Source organism: Natator depressus, chromosome 1 (genome assembly GCF_965152275.1).
Source record: "Natator depressus isolate rNatDep1 chromosome 1, rNatDep2.hap1, whole genome shotgun sequence".
NCBI lineage: Eukaryota > Metazoa > Chordata > Testudines > Cheloniidae > Natator > Natator depressus.
The window spans coordinates 6234105-6256001 of NC_134234.1; the positions used below are offsets into that span (position 1 = coordinate 6234105).

General features: G+C 45.5%; 1 protein-coding gene across 1 annotated transcript; it reads left to right on the forward strand.

Moving 5' to 3' along the window:
• The first annotated feature begins 8675 nt into the window (after positions 1–8675).
• LOC141980496 (olfactory receptor 52N2-like) lies at positions 8676–9632 on the forward strand. Its single transcript, XM_074941770.1, has one exon. It carries the CDS (start codon positions 8676–8678, stop codon positions 9630–9632), a length of 957 nt encoding a protein of 318 aa, XP_074797871.1.
• The last annotated feature ends 12265 nt before the right edge of the window (positions 9633–21897 follow it).

Sequence of the window (21897 nt, forward strand, 5' to 3'; positions counted from 1 at the left end):
CTTCTGGCAAACGGAGGCTAGGGACACCATCCCTGCCCATCCTGGTTAATACCCATTGATGGACCTAACCTCCATGAATTTATCTAGTTCTTTTTTGAACTCTATTATGGTCTTGGCCTTCACAACATCCTCTGGCAAGGCGTTCCACAGGTTCACTGTCTGTTGTGTGGCATTTTATATTAATTATAATTATATTATATTATAGAGTGGCATTATTATATTTTCTGTCTTCTTATCAATCACTTTCCTAGTTGTTCACAACATTCTGTTAACTTTTTGGACTACTGTGGCACATGGAGCAGATGTTTTCAGACAACTCTCTACCATGACCGCAAGATCTCTTTCTTGATTGGTAACAGCTAATTTAGACTCCATCATTTTGTATGTGTAGTTGAGATTCTCTTTTCTAATGTGCTTTACTGCTATTATTTGAATCTTTTAAAAGCCAAGGAGGGGATTCTCCTCATGACCTCGTTGTGACACTGTGCCCCATATTTTTAATAGTGTGATTGCAGAGTCATTGGCCATTATCTTTGAAAACTCGTGGCGAACGGGGGAAGTCCCGGATGACTGGAAAAAGGCTAATGTAGTGCCAATCTTTAAAAAAGGGAAGAAGGAGGATCCTGGGAACTACAGGCCAGTCAGCCTCACCTCAGTCCCCGGAAAAATCATGGAGCAGGTCCTCAAGGAAGCAATCCTGAAGTACTTACACAAGAGGAAAGTGATCAGGAACAGTCAGCATGGATTCACCAAGGGAAGGTCATGCCTGACTAATCTAATCGCCTTCTATGATGAGATTACTGGTTCTGTGGATGAAGGGAAAGCAGTGGCTGTATTGTTTCTTGACTTTAGCAAAGCTTTTGACATGGTCTCCCACAGTATTCTTGTCAGCAAGTTAAAGAAGTATGGGCTGGATGAATGCACTATGAGGTGGGTAGAAAGTTGGCTAGATTGTCGGGCTCAACGGGTAGTGATCAATGGCTCCATGTCTAGTTGGCAGCCGGTATCAAGTGGAGTGCCCCAAGGGTCGGTCCTGGGGCCGGTTTTGTTCAATATCTTCATAAATGATGTGGAGGATGGTATGAATTGCACTCTCAGCAAATTTGCGGATGATACTAAACTAGGAGGAGTGGTAGATACGGTGGTAGGTAGGGATAGGATACAGAGGGACCTAGACAAATTGGAGGATTGGGCCAAAAGAAATCTGATGAGGTTCAACAAGGATAAGTGCAGGGTCCTGCACTTAGGACGGAAGAATCCAATGCACCGCTACAGACTAGGGACCGAATGGCTAGGCAGCAGTTCTGCAGAAAAGGACCTAGGGGTGACAGTGGACAAGAAGCTGGATATGAGTCAACAGTGTGCCCTTGTTGCCAAGAAGGCCAATGGCATTTTGGGATGTATAAGTAGGGGCATTGCCAGCAGATCGAGGGACGTGATCATTCCCCTCTATTTGACTTTGGTGAGGTCTCATCTGGAGTACTGTGTCCAGTTTTGGGCCCCACACTACAGGAAGGATGTGGATAAATTGGAAAGAGTCCAGCGGAGGGCAACAAAAATGTTTAGGGGACTGGAACACATGACTTATGAGGAGAGGCTGAGGGAACTGGGATTGTTTAGTCTTCAGAAGAGAAGAATGAGGGGGGATTTGATAGCTGCTTTCAACTACCTGAGAGGTTGTTCCAAAGAGGATGGTTCTAGACTATTCTCAGTGGTAGAAGATGACAGGACAAAGAGTAATGGTCTCAAGTTGCAGTGGGGGAGGTTTAGGTTGGATATTAGGAAAAACTTTTTCACTAGGAGGGTGGTGAAACGCTGGAATGCGTTCCCTAGGAAGGTGGTAGAATCTCCTTCCTTAGAAGTTTTTAAGGTCAGGCTTGACAAAGCCCTGGCTGGGATGATTTAATTGGGGATTGGTCCTGCTTTGAGCAGGGGTTTGTACTAGATGACCTCCTGAGGTCCCTTCCAACCCTGATATTCTATGATTCTATGGTTCTATGATTGTATGAATGATTCTGATATAATTCTGACATAATTATCATACATTTTGTACAAGATATGTCTTGTCAGGTGTCATTGGAAAAGTTATGATTTGCTGAAAAGGATTATCCTCTTTGTGTGCATGTATCGTTTTTGTATGTGGAGGTATGAATATTGACTATGTATCTGTATTTCAAATGTAGTTACACCTGGGTGACGCCCACGAGGCAAAATGCTTCCAGTCTTGATAATGGATTGTGAAGGACCTATTCAGGGTAATGAACTGGCCTTATCCCCCATCTGGTGATCCTTCCTGAAAATCCTCCAGACTGCCTATGTCTAATCGCTGCTATGACTCAGCAGGGCATGCAAAAGAATGTGAACAGACCACATGACACTGAACTCCATTTTGGGTACCTGTATTTTTCCAAAACTGGATTGGGAACTGTTTTTAGAACAAAGGATTCCCACTCGATGTTAATTCTACATAAGGTGGGGTGAGACACCATCTAGTGGCTTCCCTCCCCACACAAGAGAACTCCTGGAAATACCTGCAAGTATGGGGGAGGGACGGCAGCTCGAACAAAAGATCCAGATTTAGAAGTTGTTTGATTCCTTTCCCCTGTGTTCTCACCCTGGCAGGGCACACCTACCTAAAATACCACCATACTGTAATGGCTGCAGGGCAAAGATTGGGGAAATTCCATGGCTGTTCCCTTGTACAATGTGGGATACCATGTGAGAGGAACGCCAGGTGATTTTGACCCTGGGAGTGGTGAAGGAATCACACAGTGAGTGGAGAAGTCCCCATGGTACTGATTCTGAGACAGGATAGCACAACCTCTTCCTACATCGATTTCTAAAAGATGTACAAAAAGATGTATCCAATCGAAAGAGAAGATGAATTACAAGAACAATTGGGAGTTGCCAGATATATATTCAATTTAGACCTCACAACAAGACACTGACAAATACTGTTGATGGCACTATCCTGGGAGAAGAAATCCTTTTCCGTGCCCTTTGGCCTGTATTAATTCTGGATCATGTCATTTGGCCTCCACAGGGTGGCAGTTACTTCTCACAGCTAATCAACTGAATATTGCTACTGCATGGGTGGTATGCAGCGCTATGCTGCTACGATGCATTGAAAATGCTTTTTGGTCCCATAGCTTATGGAATCATTTCCCACACATAGTGCAGATGGCAGTATATTACACACACAAAAGAAGGCCATCATCAGTTGCTAAGCTGTGTAGGAGGAAGAGGGCCTGAAACATAATCCCGTGTAGTCGAGGCCTGGTGTGAGGCCTGAGACCTGGGTTAAAGGAGTCAAAACTTTGCAGCTATAAAGCAAAGTTAAGTTGTGAGCAAGGGACAGGCCCGGCTTACAGAATCTGGCAGGAACAGGGCTGATATTGCAGAAACACAGATTCCTAAGTAGTGCTCGGCAGAAGAATAAACATGCAAACAGTTTCCAGAAAGCTGATACCAGAACACCTGGATGCCAAACCCATTCCCCAAAGATGACAGGAAGACGCTGACCCATCTTAACGATAATGTCAGGATAACGGCATAATGGATAGAGATATTTGAGGAAACCAATATGTACAAGGTAATGGATGGCACCTGGACACGTCAATGGGTGGCACACCAATACATCAGAGGGTGGTACCCTGATACATCAGGAGTAATGCTTAACTTGTTTGCATCTGTGCATAAAGATGTATCTCAGAGGCAATGTCTTTCTCTGAATGAGGAGAGAATAGAAAGTCCCGTCATTCATGTAGCCAGTCCATTGTTTTGGCATACATGTGTTAGTGTACCTGTAACCACTGATCTGGGGCATTAGCACAGTGCCTCGTTCGCAATAAAACTGACCAAGTTCCTTCACTGACAACCGACTCTGTGGATTTATTGGGCAGTTCAGTTGGAGCCTGCTGTGTGGGCTACCTGGCCAGAGTCAGTACAGCAGGCAGACAGAACAAACGCACACAGCCAAACATCTGTCAACAGGCTGAACAATTTGGAAGACTCAGTTTGTCCTGACAGTCTGACCCCTGGGATCAGAGAATCATTTCTTCACTCCCGAGAGAGGCTCTCCAGCTGAAGTTCTCCAGTGTCTATTTTCTGCTCCTCCTGCTGCTCACAGAGCTGAGGGAATTGTCTGGGAGTCCTGGCCAACCTGAAAGTCCTCAGAGACTGTTCAGGGGAATCGTAAAGGTTGCTGTTCAGCACGGCGAGTGTCAGACGTGAGATTCATACACTGATTCTCAGGGCTCTGCCTTTCTGGTGCAGTAAGGAGATATCCTCTCTCTGCAGAGTGGAATTTCGGTGAGTTGCCTATTTCTGTATTTAAGTTAGTCCTGAGGGCTCAGGAAGGGTTCCAGGGTTCATGTCAAGAACCATCTGGGCAGGAATTCAGCAGGAAGTTGACTTGAACTCTTCAGGATTGTCAGGTTTCAGAGTGGTAGCTGTGTTAGTCTGTATCAGCAAAAATAACAATGCCATGTACATTGGCCAAACCGGACAGTCTCTACACAAAAGAATAAATGGAAACAAATCTGACATCAGGAATCATAACATTCAAAAACCAGTCGGAGAACACTTCAATATCTCTGGCCACTCAATAACAGACCTAAAAGTGGCAATTCTTCAACAAAAAAACCTTCAAAAACAGACTCCAGCGTGAAGCTGCAGAACCGGAATTAATTTGCAAACTGGATACCATCCGATTAGGCCTTAATAGAGGCTGGGAGTGGTTGGGTCATTACAAAACCTACATTTAATTTCCCCGATAGAAATTTCTCCCTCCTGTTACTCATGCCTTTTTGTCAACTATCTGTAATGGGCCATTCTCTTACCACTTCAAAAGTTATTTTTCCTCCCTTGTTATCCTTCTGTTAATTGATTTATCTCATTACACTGACCTCACACTTGGTAAAGCAACCCCCATCTTTTCATGTATTTATACCTGCTCCAGTATTTTCACTCCTTGCATCTGATGAAGTGGGTTCTAACCCATGAAACCTTATGCCCAAATAAATTTGTTAGTCTCTAAGGTGCCACAAGGACTCCTCTTTATTTCAATATTGTCAGAAACACAAAGGGATTTACCTGGTAAAATTGGAACTACAAATGTATTGGAAATAGTTAAACATTCTCAGCAATGAAGAATCCACCAAGACCCTTAGTAAATTGTTCCAATGGTGAATTACTCTCACCATTTAAAAAATGTAAACCTTATTTCAAGTCGGAATTCCTTTAAGTTGAATTTCCAGCCATTGGATCCTGTTACACCTCTATATGCTGGGCTGAAAAGCCTATTATTAAATACCAGTTCCCCTTTTAGGTACTTACAGACTGTTATCCAGTCATGCCTTAACTATTTATTTCACTTAGCACATTAAGATCTTTGAGTCTATCACTATAAGACAGGTTTTCTAATCTTTTCCTAATTCTTGTGACTATTCTCTGACCCCTCTTCAGTGTAAAAACATCCATCTTTAATTATGGACACCAGAACTGGACAGAGGATTCCAGCAGCAGTCGCACCAGTGCCAAATAGAGCCGTAACATAACTTCTCTACCTCTCCTTGTTATTCCCCTGGTTATCATCTCAGGATCACATTGGCTCTTTTGGCCACATGGTCACACTGGGAGCTCATGTTTAACTAATTATGCCTTCACACCCCCAAATTTGTTCACAGTCATTGCGCTTCCCATAATAGTCTCCTATTGCTTAAGCATCACCTACATTCTTTGTTTCTAGATGTAGATCTCTACTTAGCTATGTTAGAACAACTATTGTTTGCTTCCACCCAGTTTACTAACCAATCCAGATTGATCTGAATCCATGACCTGTCCTCTTCATTATTTACGATCCCCCAATTTTTGTATCATCTGCAAACTTCATCAATATTCAGGTATGAGAAGGGCTAGCAGCTGAGTTGCTGACACGGGTCTCTGCTTACCCTTGTCAGTAAATACCTGTAACTTATGTCTCAGAGAAATCTGAGTGCCTGCAAGAAAGTGTCTCACCAAAAGTAACAAGCAAAGTAACAGAGGTGCAGGCCTGTAGCCCTAAATACAAGACCCTTGTGACCTTCGTGCCCATTCTGTTGAGCACAAAGTCATAGCCCATCAGGATCATGTCTGTTTCCATGGGGGAAACTTTCTGAACAGAGGAATTGCATCATGGATCACATTTATGGTCCATCCAGTTCACTGTCCTCTCTGTAACAGTGACAGCCCCAGGTGGTGCAGAAGAAGGTGTAAGAAACCCGGCAGTGGGTGGATGGGGGGATGATCTGACCATCATGAGGCTGTCACCCTAATCCCTAACAGCTAGAGATTGGATTGTGCCCTGAAAGACATGGGTGTATAGGCTTTCAAAATATTTATTTAGCTGTAACTATTGTAAGTGGATAGTCTCACTATCCATGTAAATTTCCAGACCCTTCCTGATTCTTACTTAACTCATGACCTCGACTACCTCTTGTGGCAACGAGTTCCTCAGTCTAATTGGGCATTGAGAGAAGAAAGCATTCTTTTTTATCAGTTTTGAATTTCATAGAATCCGAGAATCATAGAAATGGAATGGGCCTCGAGAGGTCACCTAGTCCATTCCCCTGCACTCAAGGCAGGGCTAAGTATTATCTAGACCATCCCTGACAGGTGTTTGTCCAACCTGCTCTTAAAAATCCCCAGTGATGTAGATTCCACAATCTCCCTAGGCAATTTATTCCAGTGCTTAACCGCTCTGACAGTTACAAAGTTTTTCCTAATGTCCAACCTAAACAGCCCATTCTGCAATTTAGCCCCATTGCTTTTTGTCCTATCCTCAGAGGTTGAGAAAAACAATTTTTTCTTCTTCTTCTTCCTCCTTGTAAAAACATTTTACATAATGGAAAACTGTTAACATGCCCCCCCGCCCTCAGTCTTATCTTCTCCAGACTAAACATACCCAGTTTTGTGACTCTTCCCTAATAGGTCATGTTTTCTCGACATTCCGTCATTTCTGTTGCTCTTCTCTGGAGTCTCTCCAATTTGTCCACATCCTTCCTGAAAGGTGGTACCCACAACTGCACACAATACTCCAGTTGAGGCCTAATCAGCACGGAGTAGAGCAGAAGAATTACTTCTCGTGTCTTGCTTACAACACTCCTGCTAACACATCCCAAAATGATGTTCGCTTTTTTTGCAACAGTGTTACACTCTTGACTCATATTTAGCTTGAGGTCCACCATGACCCCTAGATCCCTTTCCGCAGTACTCCTTCCTAGTTAGTCATTTCCCATGTTGGATGTGTGCAACTGATTGTTCCTTCCTAAGTGGAGTATTTTGGATTTGTCCTTATTGAATTTCATTGAAAGAAGGATGTGGATAAATTGGAGAGAGTCCAGCGAAGGGCAACAAAAATGATTAGGGGTCTGGAACACATGACTTATGAGGACAGGCTGAGGGAACTGGGAATGTTTAGTCTATGGAAGAGAAGAATGAGGGGGGATTTGATAGCTGCTTTCAACTACCTGAGAGGTGGTTCCAGAGAGGATGGTTCTAGACTATTCTCAGTGGTAGAAGATGACAGGACAAGGAGTAATGGTCTCCAAGTTGCAGTGGGGGAGGTTTAGGTTGGATATTAGGAAAAACTTTTTCACTAGGAGGATGGTGAAACACTGGAATGCGTTACCTAGGGAGGTGGTGGAATCTCCTTCCTTGGAAGTTTTTAAGGTCAGGCTTGACAAAGCCCTGGCTGGGATGATTTGATTGGGGATTGGTCCTGCTTTGAGCAGGGGGTTGGACTAGATGACCTCCCAAGGTCCCTTCCAACCCTGATATTCTATGATTCTATGATTCTATGATTCATCCTATTTACTTCAGACCATTTCTCCTTTGCCACGTTTCAGTTTAATTGACTGTCCTCTTGATCTTGTTTTATGAGACAGGGAGACACATTCTCAATCCACTCTCTATGAGTCAGTATTTTACAGACTTTTCTCATGTCCCCTTAAATTGATCTCCTTTGTAAGGAAACAATCCCAGTCTTTTTCACCTCCCACTGTATGACAGTTTCCCCAAACCCTTTGTCATTCTTGTTGCCCTTGCCTGAGCCCCACTAATTCTGCAATATCCTGTGTGAGAAGGGTGCCCAGTACTACACAGAGGTGTCCAGAGGAGGGTGAAACATTTACTGACTGATCGAATGGCAATGTATTTTCTGTATGATTCCCAATCCCAGTCCTCCTGGATTCCAAAGTTTTGCTTATTTTCTGTCAAAGCTTGCACTTTGAGCAGGCTTTCACAGAACTGTGTACCACGACACGCAGATCCATGTCCTGAGTTCATACAGTTAAATTAGAACCTTGTTAGGTGTTTGATGAGTTCAAGCTTTTCCCTCCAATGCGCATACACATTTCAGTTATTGACCTCCAAGTTCATCTGCTATCATGCCACCCATTCACCTGGCTTGGTTAGCTCTCTCTGAGGACTTCTGTGGACTTGACTATCACCTAAATAACATGGTGCCATTTGTAAATGTTGCCACCTCACTGCTCATCCCCCTTTCTAGATTGGTAAGAACTATAAACTATTTACTGTACTATGTGTTATAAAGTGTGTAATACCCCTCACTGTGCTTCTCTCCCTTCACAGGCACATTGAACATTTCTGAGCCTGATGGGCGCATCAACCAAGTCATGGCAGTTTTCAATCTCACCCCGTCTGACGGTTCAACATTCATGCTTATGGGTATCCCTGGCCTGGAGGCTGCCCACGTCTGGATTTCCATCCCTTTCTCTACATTCTACATTATCAGCCTGTTGGGAAATTTCATGGTTCTGTTTGTTGTAGGCAAAGAGCAGACCCTCCACAAGCCGATGTACCTGCTGCTCTGCATGCTGGCGCTCACAGACATCAGTATGTCTAGCTCTGTCATACCAAAGGCACTGTGTATATTTTGGTTCAAATTGGAAGTTATTACGGTGAGTGGCTGTCTCACCCAGATGTTCTTCTTTCACACGGGGACTGGGATGCACTCAGCCATCCTTGTGACAATGGCCTTCGATCGCTATGTTGCCATATGTAACCCTCTGAGATATGCCACCATCCTCACCAACAAAAGAATAGCTAAGCTTGGGCTAGTGGGTTTGGTAAGAGCTGTTCTCTTTGCTCTGCCCCTGCCCCTGCTCCTGAGCAGGCAGCCATTCTGTGCCAACCGCATTATCCCCCATACATACTGCGACCACATGGCTGTGGCAAAGATGTCATGTGGGGACATCACAGTGAACAGGATGTATGGCTTGGTGATACCATTTGTAATCAACTTGTTAGACCTGACACTCATTGCCCTCTCCTACGGTCTGATCATCAGGGCTGTCCTCAGAATCTCCTCCAAGAAAGCCCACCAGAAAGCCCTCAACACCTGCACAGCTCACATCTGTGTGATGATGATGTCTTATCTTTCCGTCCTCTTCTCCACTGTGACACACCGGTATGGTCAGGGCATCGCTCCCCACATTCACATCATCATGGCTAACCTCTATTTCCTCCTCCCCACCACACTCAACCCCATCATTTATGGGGCCAAAACCAAAGAGCTTTGCGAGAAAGTGGGCAAATACACCTGCAGAATGTACTCACTTGGGGGCCACTGACTTTAAACCTGCGTGACGAGAGGGGGAAAGGATACTTCCTTGTCAATCAAGGGCGCTCTGTCCCAGTTTGTCTGAGCTTCTCATTTTGTGGAAGTTCAGAGGCTGAGAAGCATCTCACACTTAACCTCTTATCATTCCATCACCAAGCACTGCTCTCTCCACTTCTGAGTTCCCTCTTTCTGACCATCACCTGATCTCTTTCAGTGTCACGCATCCACCCCCACCTCCACTCGGCCTTTCAGTGACATCAAGATCTCTAGAAGATACTGCATCTTTCTGAAGCAAGGTGGCTTTCCATTAGACCCTGTGTGAACAGACTTCTTGATCACTTTGACAAACTGAAGCTATGCTTTCTGATAGATGAAGACAAAGGAAGCAACTACAATACTGAACTTCTTTATCACATGTACAATGATCCAGTGAACAAAATTTGCCTTATTTTCCTATGTCCAATTCTTCAGGAAGCCTGGAGGACAAACCAAATATTTCCATTGGATAGTTCTAATACAGGAAAGGTGCTGCAAGAATTGAGGACATTCTATTAGAGCTTATTGGTGAGCATTGTGAAACTGTGTTTTTGAGAACTGCACTGTGTTACCCTGGATTTCAGGGATGTGTACCCCAGAATATGATCAAGCCAATTGCAACCATAAGATGTGCACTCAGCCACGATGAATTAATAAAATAGAACATTACATGCTTTGGGGTTAATTTTAAAGCAGGATTTTAGATGCAAAGTAAACATTTAGCTGTCAGTTTCTGCTAATCAGAATGGGAGGATTGGACCTATGAGACACGTAAATAACTGAGAAATAAAGTTTACTGAAAATTAGGAAAAGTGATGATTGAGTAGGGGTCACTATGACCTATGTGTTTTGTAGAAGTTGAAAAAGATTAGCTAATACAGTGTACTTTGGAGCAATCCTCTGAAGCCATCTTCAGAAACGTTTTTCGTGAAACCCTTTCTTCCCTGCTGGTGAGCAACTGGCCACTGAGAACCTGCTGTTGTTTGTTAAATACCGTTGCAGATGTTAGGTAAATATCTGGGAAGTTCTAAACCTATTGCATATGTCTGTGTGTGCCTAAAAATTGAATAAACTGCAGTTTTAGACAAGAGCATGCTTACTTGCATTTAATCCTTGATCAGACAGAATTTCTGTGTTTCCATTGATTTATTCCTGACACCGCCTGGTATGAAATAGTTTGGTTGCCCTTGCTGGGGGTACTGAACAACTTGGGTGATGGAGTGCTGTGTTAAACTGCAACATCGCCTTGGAGTCCAATAACTTACCGCTTTGCGCAGTCGATTTTGGAGTTGCTTTCAGTTGGAACTTTCAAAATACACACTAACCATTCCCATTGTCCAAGACATCAAAAGTAGGTGTCGAGATTTCATCTTGGTGTTTGTGAAACAGATGAAACAGAAAAGGAGGACTTGTGGCACCTTAGAGACTAACAAATTTATTTCAGCATAAGCTTTCTAAACAGAGATTGCAACCTGTCACAAATATAAAGGGAAGGGTAAACATCTTTAAATCCCTCCTGGCCAGAGGAAAAAAACCTTTCACCTGTAAAGGGTTAAGAAGCGAAAGGTAACCTCGCTGGCACCTGACCAAAATGACCAATGAGGAGACAAGATACTTTCAAAGCAGGATGGGAGGGGGGTGTGCGGAAACACAGGGTTCTCTCTGACTGTGTGTTTTTTTTTTGCCGGGACCAGAGCAGAAATGCAGGTCAGAACTCCTGTAAAGAGTCAGTAAGCACTCTAATTAGATATGCGTTAGATTCTGTTTTGTTTAAATGGCTGATAAAATAAGCTGTGCTGAATGGAATGTGTATTCCTGTTGTTGTGTCTTTTTGTAAGTTAAGGTTTAGACTGGAGAGATTCTCTATGTTTTGAATCTGATTACCCTGTAAGGTATTTACCATCCTGATTTTACAGAGGTGATTCTTTTACTTTTTCTTTAATTATAATTTTTCTTCTAAGAACCTGATTGCTTTTTCATTGTTCTTAAGATCCCAGGGTTTGCGTCTGTGTTCACCTATGCAAATTGGTGAGGATTTTTATCAAGCCTTCCCCAGGAAAGGGGGTGTAGGGCTTGAGGGGATGGGGTGGGGGGAGATGTTTCCAAGTGGGCTCTTTCACTGTTATATTTGTTAGATGTTTGGTGGTGGCAGCAATAAAGTCCAGGGACAAAAGGTAAAATAGTTTGTACCTTGGGCAAGTTTTAACCTAAGCTGGTAAAAGTAAGCTTAGGGGATTTTTCATTGCAGGTCCCCACATCTGTACCCTAGAGTTCAGAGTGGGGAAGGAAACTTGACACTACCAAATGTCCAGGTGACTGAATCACTTTCAGTACTAAGTCCTTCACAACCTAGGTTAGCTGATAGCTGATTTTCCCCATAGTTTTGTGGAGACCTTGGCCAATTGGAGCAGCAGTGGAGAGTTTTGCCTATGGCTCATTGGCCTCATACTCAGAACAACCAAGTAGAGCAGATTTGGGTGGAACGTCTCAAAAGCGTGGATGCCACTGGGGACAAAGAGTTTAGTGAACTTGACTTGTTTGCTCTTTTCTTTCTCTTGCTACCTTTTAGCAACGTTACATTTGAAATACATTTGAAATATTTTCTCAGATGAACTTGATAAAAACAAAACTGTGCAGCAAGAGGAACTTTTTTAAAACATTCTTCATATTCGGGAGCATATGCAAAGACACAAAATCTGTTGTGAAGAATATTCACCAATGAAAGAAATGACTGGAGGTGTCACTGCTGATATGGATGACCAGCAGCAGAAGCATTCTACTTGCAACAAAGACAGCGAGGATGAAATGTTGCCTTTTAGAAACTAACAGTAACAAACAAATTCAACTCAAAATATGGACATTGACTATCATCATTGAATGCAATTAGAAATAAATAATATAATAATGTTCTTGTATTTTTTACACAACATATGTTTTGGGTTCCTTCTGGGCAATTTTTAATACTATTAATTGCTATTTTTGTTGCAAACCACGACCAACCCTCAATCGGACACGAGTACCACTCTTGGGGTTTTGATTTTGAATTTGTTTGTGATCTCATAGCTTTGTTGCTAATGTGGACAACCTCCTGCTGGATTTTTTTAAAAAAACTCCAGCTAGCTTTAAAAAAAAATTAATTCTGTACAAGCTGTGATGAGTTTGACACCCCTTTTGCGATGTCACCTGATGGACTGGGATTTCACTGAGCCTGCTTGCTCCACTAGCCTGCGCTCCCTCTCCCTGGCCTTGTCTACTCTATGGGGAAAAGTTGATCTAAGCTACGCAATTTGAAGTACGTGAATAGCGTAACTCAAGTCGACATAGCTTAGATCTGCTTTTGGTGGGGTCTGCACTCAGCAACGTTGACGGCAGACACTCTCCCATCGACTCCCCTTACTCTTCTTGTTCCGGTGGGAGTACAGGAGTCGATGGGAGCGATCTGTCGTCGATTTATCTGGTCTTCTCTAGACCCTATAAATCAGCCACCAATGCATCGATCGCTGCACATCTATTCCCCCGGTAGGTGTAGACAACCCCCTGTTGTGCTGAATTATACTTTCTGGCCTCTGGCAGAACACACACATGGGTAGGGACGCACCAAGTATAGAATTACACAGAGTCTGCAAACAGCTCTCTATAAGAAGACTCAGCTAGGAAATCGTCGAGCCCTCAAGTGAAGCTCCCCAAGCAAATAAAATAAAACACACATATGTCAGAGTAGGAGCCATGTTAGTCTCTATCCACAAAAAGAACAGGAATACATGTGGCATCTTAGAGACTAACAAATTTATTAGAGCAGAAGCTTTCATGGGCTACAGCCCACTTCATCAAATGCATAGAATGGAACATATAATAAGAAATTATATACCAGGGGTCGGCAACCTATGGCACGCGTGCCAAAGATGGCACGTGAGCCGATTTTTAATGGCACGCTGCTGCCTGCTGGGTCCTGGCTGCTGGCCCCACTCAGCCTGCTGCCGAACCCAGGCCGGGACCCCGTCAGGCAGCAGCGTGCCATTAGAAATCCTGCCCCCGCACCTCCCGGCAGGATGAAAATGCTTGGTCCTGCTGGCTGCTGCTGCAGGGCAGCCAAGCTCCCCACTCCCCTGCCTCTTCCCTCAGCCTGCTGGGTTCCTGCCCTTCCTCCTCTCCCTGCCACTGATTAGCTGATGGCCCTTGCACGGGAGGGGGAGAAGAGGAGTTGCAGCGCGCTCACTGCTCTGGGGAGGAGGCGGAGACAAGGTGGGGATGCGGCCTTGGGGAAGGGGGGTGGAATCAGGGCATATCTCCTCCAGCCCCCTGCTGTGAGCTGCTCTGAGCAGGGGACTGGGAGTACCCCCATAACCCCAGCCAACACCCCCAGCCCTCTGCCTTCAACCTTACATCCCCCCACACACACCCCAGTCCCCTGCCCTGACCCCTGCACCCCCCACGACCCCAGCCCTGACTCCAGTACCCCCCACACCCAATGCCCCGACTCCTGCACCCCCAATACATACCCAGCCCCCTCACATGCCATGTCCTGACTCTTGCACCCCCCACATTCCCATCCCCACCCTGAGCACCACACAGGAGCTCCTTCACCCTCACACATTCCCACCTGCACCCCTCGCACCAAATGAGAGTTGCCCGGGTAAGCACTCCACACCCAAACCTCTTGCCCCAACCCTGAGCCCCCTCCCTCATTCTAGCTCCTGGCCAGATCCTGCACCCCAACCCCCAGCCTGCTCCTTCACCCCCAGCCCTGTGCTCAGTGCACTCCCACCCTCAGCTCAGTGCAGAGAGAGAGGAAGAGAATGGGCTAGAACCAGGGAGAAGGTAGGTACCCATCTCTGTGTAGGCAGGGCCGGGATCCCAGACTGGCAGCGGGCTGAGCGGGGCTGGCAGCAGGGACCGTGGCTGGCAGGAGCCGGCGGACGGAACCCCAGACCGGCAGCTGGCTGAGCCGCCCAGCTCACTGACGGTCTGGGGTCCCGGTTGCCAGCCCCGCTCAGCCCGCTGCCGGTCTGGGGTCCCGGTCGCCGGCTCCGCACAGCCCGCTGCCGGTCTGGGGTCCTGGTCGCCAGCTCCGCACAGCCCGCTGCTGGTCTGGGGTTCTGGTTGCCGGCCCCGCTCAGCCCGCTGCCGGCCAAGGTGAACGGAACTCCAGGCCGGCAACGGGCTGAGCGGGCCGGCAGCATAAGATCAACATTTTAATTTAATTTTAAATGAAGCTTCTGAAACATTGTGAAAACCTTGTTTACGTTACATACGACAATAGTTTAGTTATATAATAGAGAGACTTATAAATAGTTATATAATAGAGAGACCTTCTGAAAAATGTTAAAATGTATGACTGGCCCACGAAACCTTCCATTACAGTGAATAAATGATGCTCGGCTCACCCCTTCTGACAGGTTGCCGACCCCTGGTCTATCCACGTGCGGAGCTTCAGAGAGAAAGAGACCGGTGATCTTAAAGAGACAGTGTGTGGTGCCATCTGCTATTGTGCTGGAAGATAACAGGGCCTGGAGAGACTGAATCCCCAGCAAAGCAGGGGGGAAAAGGGCCAGCCCAGCCGGGTGGTTAGAGGGGCACAGCAGTTCCCACGGCTCCCTGACTGCACCCCGGGCGTGACAGCCTGTCACACTCCTACTCCCTGGAGCCCAAATTAGGCTCCCATGCACCTGCATGGGGCAGGGACTGTAGCCAGAAAAAAAGATCCAGATGTAGCTGTTGTTTGATTCCTTTACCCCTGTGTTCTCAACCCAGCAGGGCATAAGTACGTAAAATACCACCATGGTGCAATGTCCCCAGGGCAACAGAGTAGGGAAACTCCGTAGCTATTCACTCCTAAAATGTGGGATACCATGTGAGATGAATTCCAGGTGATTTTGGCCCAGGGAGTGGTGAAGGAATCACAGAGTGGGTGGAGAAATCCCATGCTTCTAGTTTTGACACACAATAACAGAATCCCCTTCTGCATTGATTTCTGAGAGACCAACACCAGTGTGCCCTTGTTGCCAAGAAGGCCAATGGCATTTTGGGATGTATAAGTGGGGGCATTGCCAGCAGATCGAGGGACGTGATCGTTCCCCTCTATTCAACACTGGTGAGGCCTCATCTGGAGTACTGTGTCCAGTTTTCGTCCCCACACTACAAGAAGGATGTGGATAAATTGGAAAGAGTCCAGCGAAGGGCAACAAAAATGATTAGTAAAAAGAAAAAAGAAAAGGAGTACTTGTGGCACCTTAGAGACTAACCAGTTTATTTGAGCATGAGCTTTCGTGAGCTACAGCTCACTTCATCGGATGCATAGGGTTGAAGTGAGCTGTAGCTCACGAAAGCTCATGCTCAAATAAACTGGTTAGTCTCTAAGGTGCCACAAGTACTCCTTTTCTTTTTTCTTTTTACGAATACAGACTAACACGGCTGTTACTCTGAAAAATGATTAGGGGACTGGAACACATGACTTATGAGGAGAGGCTGAGGGAACTGGGGATGTTTAGTCTACAGAAGAGAAGAATGAGGAGGAATTTGATAGCTGCTTTCAACGACCTGAAAGGGGGTTCCAAAGAGGATGGATCTAGACTGTTCTCAGTGGTAGCAGATGACAGAACAAGGAGTAATGGTCTCAAGTTGCAGTGGGGGAGACTTAGGTTGGATACTAGGAAAACCTTTTTCACTAGGAGGGTGGTGAAACACTGGAATGCGTTCCCTAGGGAGGTGGTGGAATCTCCTTCCTTAGAAGTTTTTAAGGTCAGGCTTGACAAAGCCCTGGCTGGGATGATTTAATTGGGGATCGGTCCTGCTTTGAGCAGGGGGTTGGACTAGATGACCTCCTGAGGTCCCTTCCAACCCTCATATTCTATGATTCTATGAACACAGTCCTGAAATTTGATGATTACCCGGTGCAGAGAGTAGCTGAACTGTTAGAACAGTTTGAGCTGCCAGATATACATCCACTTTAGACCTCACAAAGGGATACTGGCAAATACTTTTGATGCCAGAATCCTGGGAGAAGAAAGCCTTTTCCATCCCCTTCAGCCTGCATCAATTCAGGATCGTGTGATTTTCCCTCCACGGGGTGTCACGGGGTGACTTTTCAGAGGCAATGGATTGGATGCTACAACTACATCGGTGCTATGCAGCAATATGCTGAGACGCTCAATTGAAAATGGTTTTCGGTCCAGTGTCTTGCGGCAGCTTTCCCACATGTAGTGCAGACGGCAGTACATTGAACATAGAAAAGAAAGCCATCCTCAGTTGCTAAGTAGAACAGACTGCAATACTCAGTTTGCCCTGACAATCTGAGCCCCTGTTATTGGTGAATATTTTCTTCGGTCCGGGATGGGAGGCCCTCAAACTGACGTTCTCCAGGGTGTATTTTCTGCTCTTCCCACGGCTCACAGAGCTGAAGGAATTTTCCAGGAGTCCTGGCCAACTTGAGAGTCCGGAGGGACTGTACAGGGGAATCATCAAGGTTGCTGTCCAGCACGGCGTTTGTCAGACATGTCAGATTCATACACTGATTCTCAGGGCTCTGCCTTCCTATCGCCATAAGGAGATTTCCTCTCTGAGCTGAGCGGGATTGCAGTGAGTTGCCTGTTTCTGCATTAAGGTTAGTGCTGAGGGCTCAGGAAGGGTTCCAGGGTTCAAGTCAAGAACCATCTGGGCAGGAATTCAGGAACACGGTGACTTGAACTATTTAGTATTGTCAGACACACCAAGGGATTTACCTGGTAAAATTGGAACTACAAAGGTATTGGAAATAGTTTAGACAACTTTTTGTTTTTAAGATGAGTTTCTTGTCTCTTACTGTGCCCTTCTGTCTGTCTCAGTAGGTTCCTTTTTTGGGGGCGGGAGGGGGTGCGGTTTTTCCTCTGGTTTGCTCAAGTTTTCCAAATTTCATTGCCCTGTTAAGAAGTGCAGCCAAAGCCTTTGCTGTGTGCATCTGTGTTCCCAGAGGGTTCACAACAAGAATGGGCTGCACACTGGCCAGATTCCGCTCTCACATTCTGCCTCCAGTGGGTCACTCCAGATTCCCACTCTCTTCCCTGAGAGCAAAGTCAGGACCTCTGTGTTTTGGAATCCCCATCTTTCAGGCCTGGTCTCAGAACGCCGCATAACCTGGAGGTTTCCTTCAGACTCTTTCAGCAGCCTAACAGAATAGCGCTCTCTGCAGCAGGACTGGAAGCCATGATTTTCACAGCTGGGAGGGGGAAGTTTAACACTAAGGGTGAAATCTTAGTCGAACTGAGATCAATGGCAACCTCCCAACATGGCCAGGAGTTCACCCTAAATCTACATGGAGGGATTTAAATAAATGGCCTGATTTACACCCACCATCAGCCTCCAGTGAATTCAACTGGAGTCATCCTGTGGCCTCAAAGGGTGGGTGAGCTCGTCTGGACCAAAGAAGAACTGACAGAAGACTTGCTGACAACTCACACTCACAGGCTTAGAGGTTCAGAACAATCAGGAGAACAATTGTTTTGTGCGGGGAGAGGGGTCGGCTCTCTCTGTGCCCCTGAATCTCTGGTTCTGGAGAGGATGAGAAGCACCAAAAGCATGTCATGCAGGGACACCACAGTCACAAGGACATATGGCTTGATGAGAACATTTGTAGTCATTGTGTTAGACCTGACGCTCATTGCTCTGTCCTAGGGTCTGATCATCAGGGAGGTCCTCAGAATCTCCTCCAAGAAAGTCCACCATAAAGCCCTCAGCACCTGCACATCCCACATCGATGTGATGCTGATGTCTTATACTCCCTGCCTCTTCTCCTACCTGACTCAGAGGTTTGGTCAGGGAATCGCTTCCCATATACACATCACCTTGGCTAACTTCTATCTCCTTTCAGAGTAGCAGCCATGTTAGTCTGTATCCGCAAAAAGAAAAGGAGTACTTGTGGCACCAAAAGCTTATGCTCAAATAAATTTGTTAGTCTCTAAGTTGCCACAAGTACGCCTTTTCTTCTATCTCCTTGTCACCCCCATACTCAACCCAGTCATTTATGGAGTCAAAACCAAGAGCTTTGTGACAAAGTGGGCAAATACACCTGCAGAAGGTGATCACCGGCAACCACTGATGTTAAACCTGTGTGACAAGAGGGGGAAGGACATCTCCTCATTATTCAAGAGTGCTCTGTCCCAGTTAGGCTGAGCTCAGCATTTTGGAAGTTCAGAGTCTGAGAAGTTCCTCACACCTAATGTCTTATCACTCCATGACCAAGCACAGCTCTCTCCGTTGCTGAGTTCCCTCTCTCTGACCATCCCCTGACCTCTTTCAGTGTCACCTATCAAACCCCAACCCCACACACCCTGTCTCTCTGCCTTTCCTTGACTTCCAGAGTATCAGAAGATACTGCAGTTTTCTGACAGAAGCTGTGTTTCCATTAGTCCCTGTCTGAAGAGGGTTCTTGATCAGTTTGACAAACTGAAGCTACACTTTTAGATAGCCAAGGACAAAGCAAGAAACTATGGTGCTGAATTTTTTTTATTATATATACAGTGATCCAGTGAACAAAATTTACCTGATTTTTCTACTTCCAATTCTTCAGTAAGCCTGGAGGATAAAACAAATATTTTAGCTAGAAAGTGCTAAGACGGGAAAGTTGCTGCAGGAATTGAGAATGGTCTACTAGAGCTTGTTGGTGAGAGTTGTGAAACAGTGTGGTTTTGAGAACCAGGCAGCTGTGTTAAACTATGATATCGCCTTTGAGTCACATTACTTACTGTTTTGCACAGCCAATTTTGGAGTCGCTTTCAGCTAGACCTTTCAGAACACACACTAACCGTTCCCGCTGTTGAAGATGTCAAGAGTAGGTGTTGAGATTTCATGTTGGAGTTTCTGGAACAGTTGAAACAGGGATTATCGCTAAACATCCAAGTGATTGAATCACTTGCAGTACTAAGTCCTTCTACTGCTCTCAGCCCTGCATGACCTAGATTGGCTAATATCTCATTTTTGCCTTTGGTTTGTGAACACCTTGGACAGTTGGAGCAGCGGTGGAGAGTTTTGCCGATGGTTCCCTGGCCACATACTCAGAACGACCAAGTTGAGCAGTTTTGGGTTGAAGTTCTAAAATGCATGGATGCCGCTGGGGACAGAGACTTTATTGAACTTGGCTCGTTTGCTAAATTGTTGCTGTCCCTACCTTTTAGCAATGCTGCCGTTGAAAGACTGTCTTCTCAGATGAACTTGATAAAACCAAAACTGCATAAGAAAATGCAAGAGGAACTTTTAGAAAACATTCTTTGTGTTAGGTGTATATGTAACAGCACAAGTTCTCTTGTGAACAGTTTGCACCAACAAAAGAAATGATTGAACTGGTCTCTCCTGATGTATGATCAGCAGCAGAAGCATTCTATTTCTAATGAAGATAGAGAGGATCAAATGTTCCTTTTAGATTCAACACAAAATAGGGACATTGACTACTATCATTGAATGCCATTAAAAATAAATATAATAATTTTATTGTTGTTTTTGTACTACAGGCATTTTGGGCTCCTTTTTGGCTATTATAATACTGTCATTCTCTGTTTTTGTCTGAAACATTTGACAACCCTCAGTCGGGATACAAGTACCAGGAGTGTAGGAGGGAGCTGCGAGGACAGAGACAGGATAGTGGATGCTGTCCGTGCCGCAAGTAACACGGCAGTCGAGCACAATGAGCAGCTGGGGAGAGCAAGGTGGGGCCATGGGCAGAGGGCCCAGCACAGGGAGACGTCACCAGACAAGATGGCCTTGAAGGCTGGACTCAGAAGGGGGGACGTGAATCTGATGAAAGGGCAGATGCTAGGGAGAAGGGTCCTGCCACCTAGAGCCTGAGCGTGTGTGGCCACTGCCAGAGAAGGGGCCTTACCTGCAGTATCACAACAGAGCAGCCAGTGCCTGGGCAGGAGGCCTGGGACATGTGAGGAACAGACTGCGATCTTTCCTTATGTCCCAGAGACAGCTGTCTGTGATGTCCCTGTGCCCACTGAGCGATGTTCCTTGTTTCCTTGAACCTTTCCCATTTTTGGCTTATTTTTCTTACATTTGTTGTTTAATAACTTATATTTGGTTTGAACTTAATGTAGTGATCAGTGGGTCAGGGAAGTGTCTGGTGTGAAGAGAGTACCACAGAGTGGGGACACCCTAGCCCCTGTCCTAAGTGACCATGATGAGACTGGGGGTTCAGCCTCGCAGGAATCCTGGACCCAGCCGTGTCACCATTACAAGGACTCTGCCACACAGGAGAGTGGAAGGGGAGTTCTAGAGGTCAGGCAGGCCACTGGGTAAAGGGAGTGGGAGCGGGGACTCAGACCATTTCACTAGTCAGTTCACCTGGGGTAATGTAGACGTCAGGAAAGTTCTTCACAATAGCTCTGTTGACCTGAATGTATGGGTTAGATTATTATGACTTGTCAATGTTCTGACCAGAATAAAATAGGTTCTTGTCCCAATTCAGGCAATTCAGAGAACACAGAGAATTCAACTTTGCGAGAGGACCCTCAGATTGTACGGCAAATAGACTTCTACTGAGGACAACGCCAAATGGATAAGATCTTTATTGAAACGAATAAAAGAATAATAAACAATATAAAACACAGTGTCACAAAGAAGTAATACAATTCTATGACCCCTGCTGGTAACATCTCTATTCTAAAAGACTACTTAAACTATCATACTCACACCCTTTTAAGAAGACCTGGTAGTGCGAGACAAAGGACCAGCCTTGTCTCTGGCATGCCTGATGAATGTGATGGTCTAGGCTTCCCAAGTTGGTAGGGATTAGGTTTGAGTGTTGAACAGCTAAACTGTATTGCAAAGCTGAGTTGAGAGAGGATAGGAAAGAGCCACCCTCCTGCATGGTTGTTTGCCCTCTTATAGGGTGCTGGCACTACCACAATCAGGACACAGCCTATCATGCCCAAATCTTATTTTCTTACCCAGATACATCTTCGGATACACTTACTCTATAGATTAACATATTATGACATATTCATACATAGGCCTAACTTATGACTTCCATGTCCTGCAGTGTACCCTGCAGTTACCGGTCTGTTCCAGACCGATGGTAAACATATTCAATTCTTTGTTCAGTTCCCTATTCAGTTCCCCAAAGTCAAGCGGGGTAACTGGTAGGCCATTTATCTATGCCAAAGGTTACAAACCCTTATACTAACTTGCTCTAGATAATCATACAGGATACAGGCCTGGGGTAGGTTCATTGCGTTCCAGCCAACTATTATGAACAACAATTATGAATAACA

Coding starts and splice junctions, on each gene's coding strand:
- LOC141980496 (XM_074941770.1), top strand. CDS start 8,676: ATGGCAGTTTTCAATCTCACCCCGTCTGACGGTTCAACATTCATGCTT.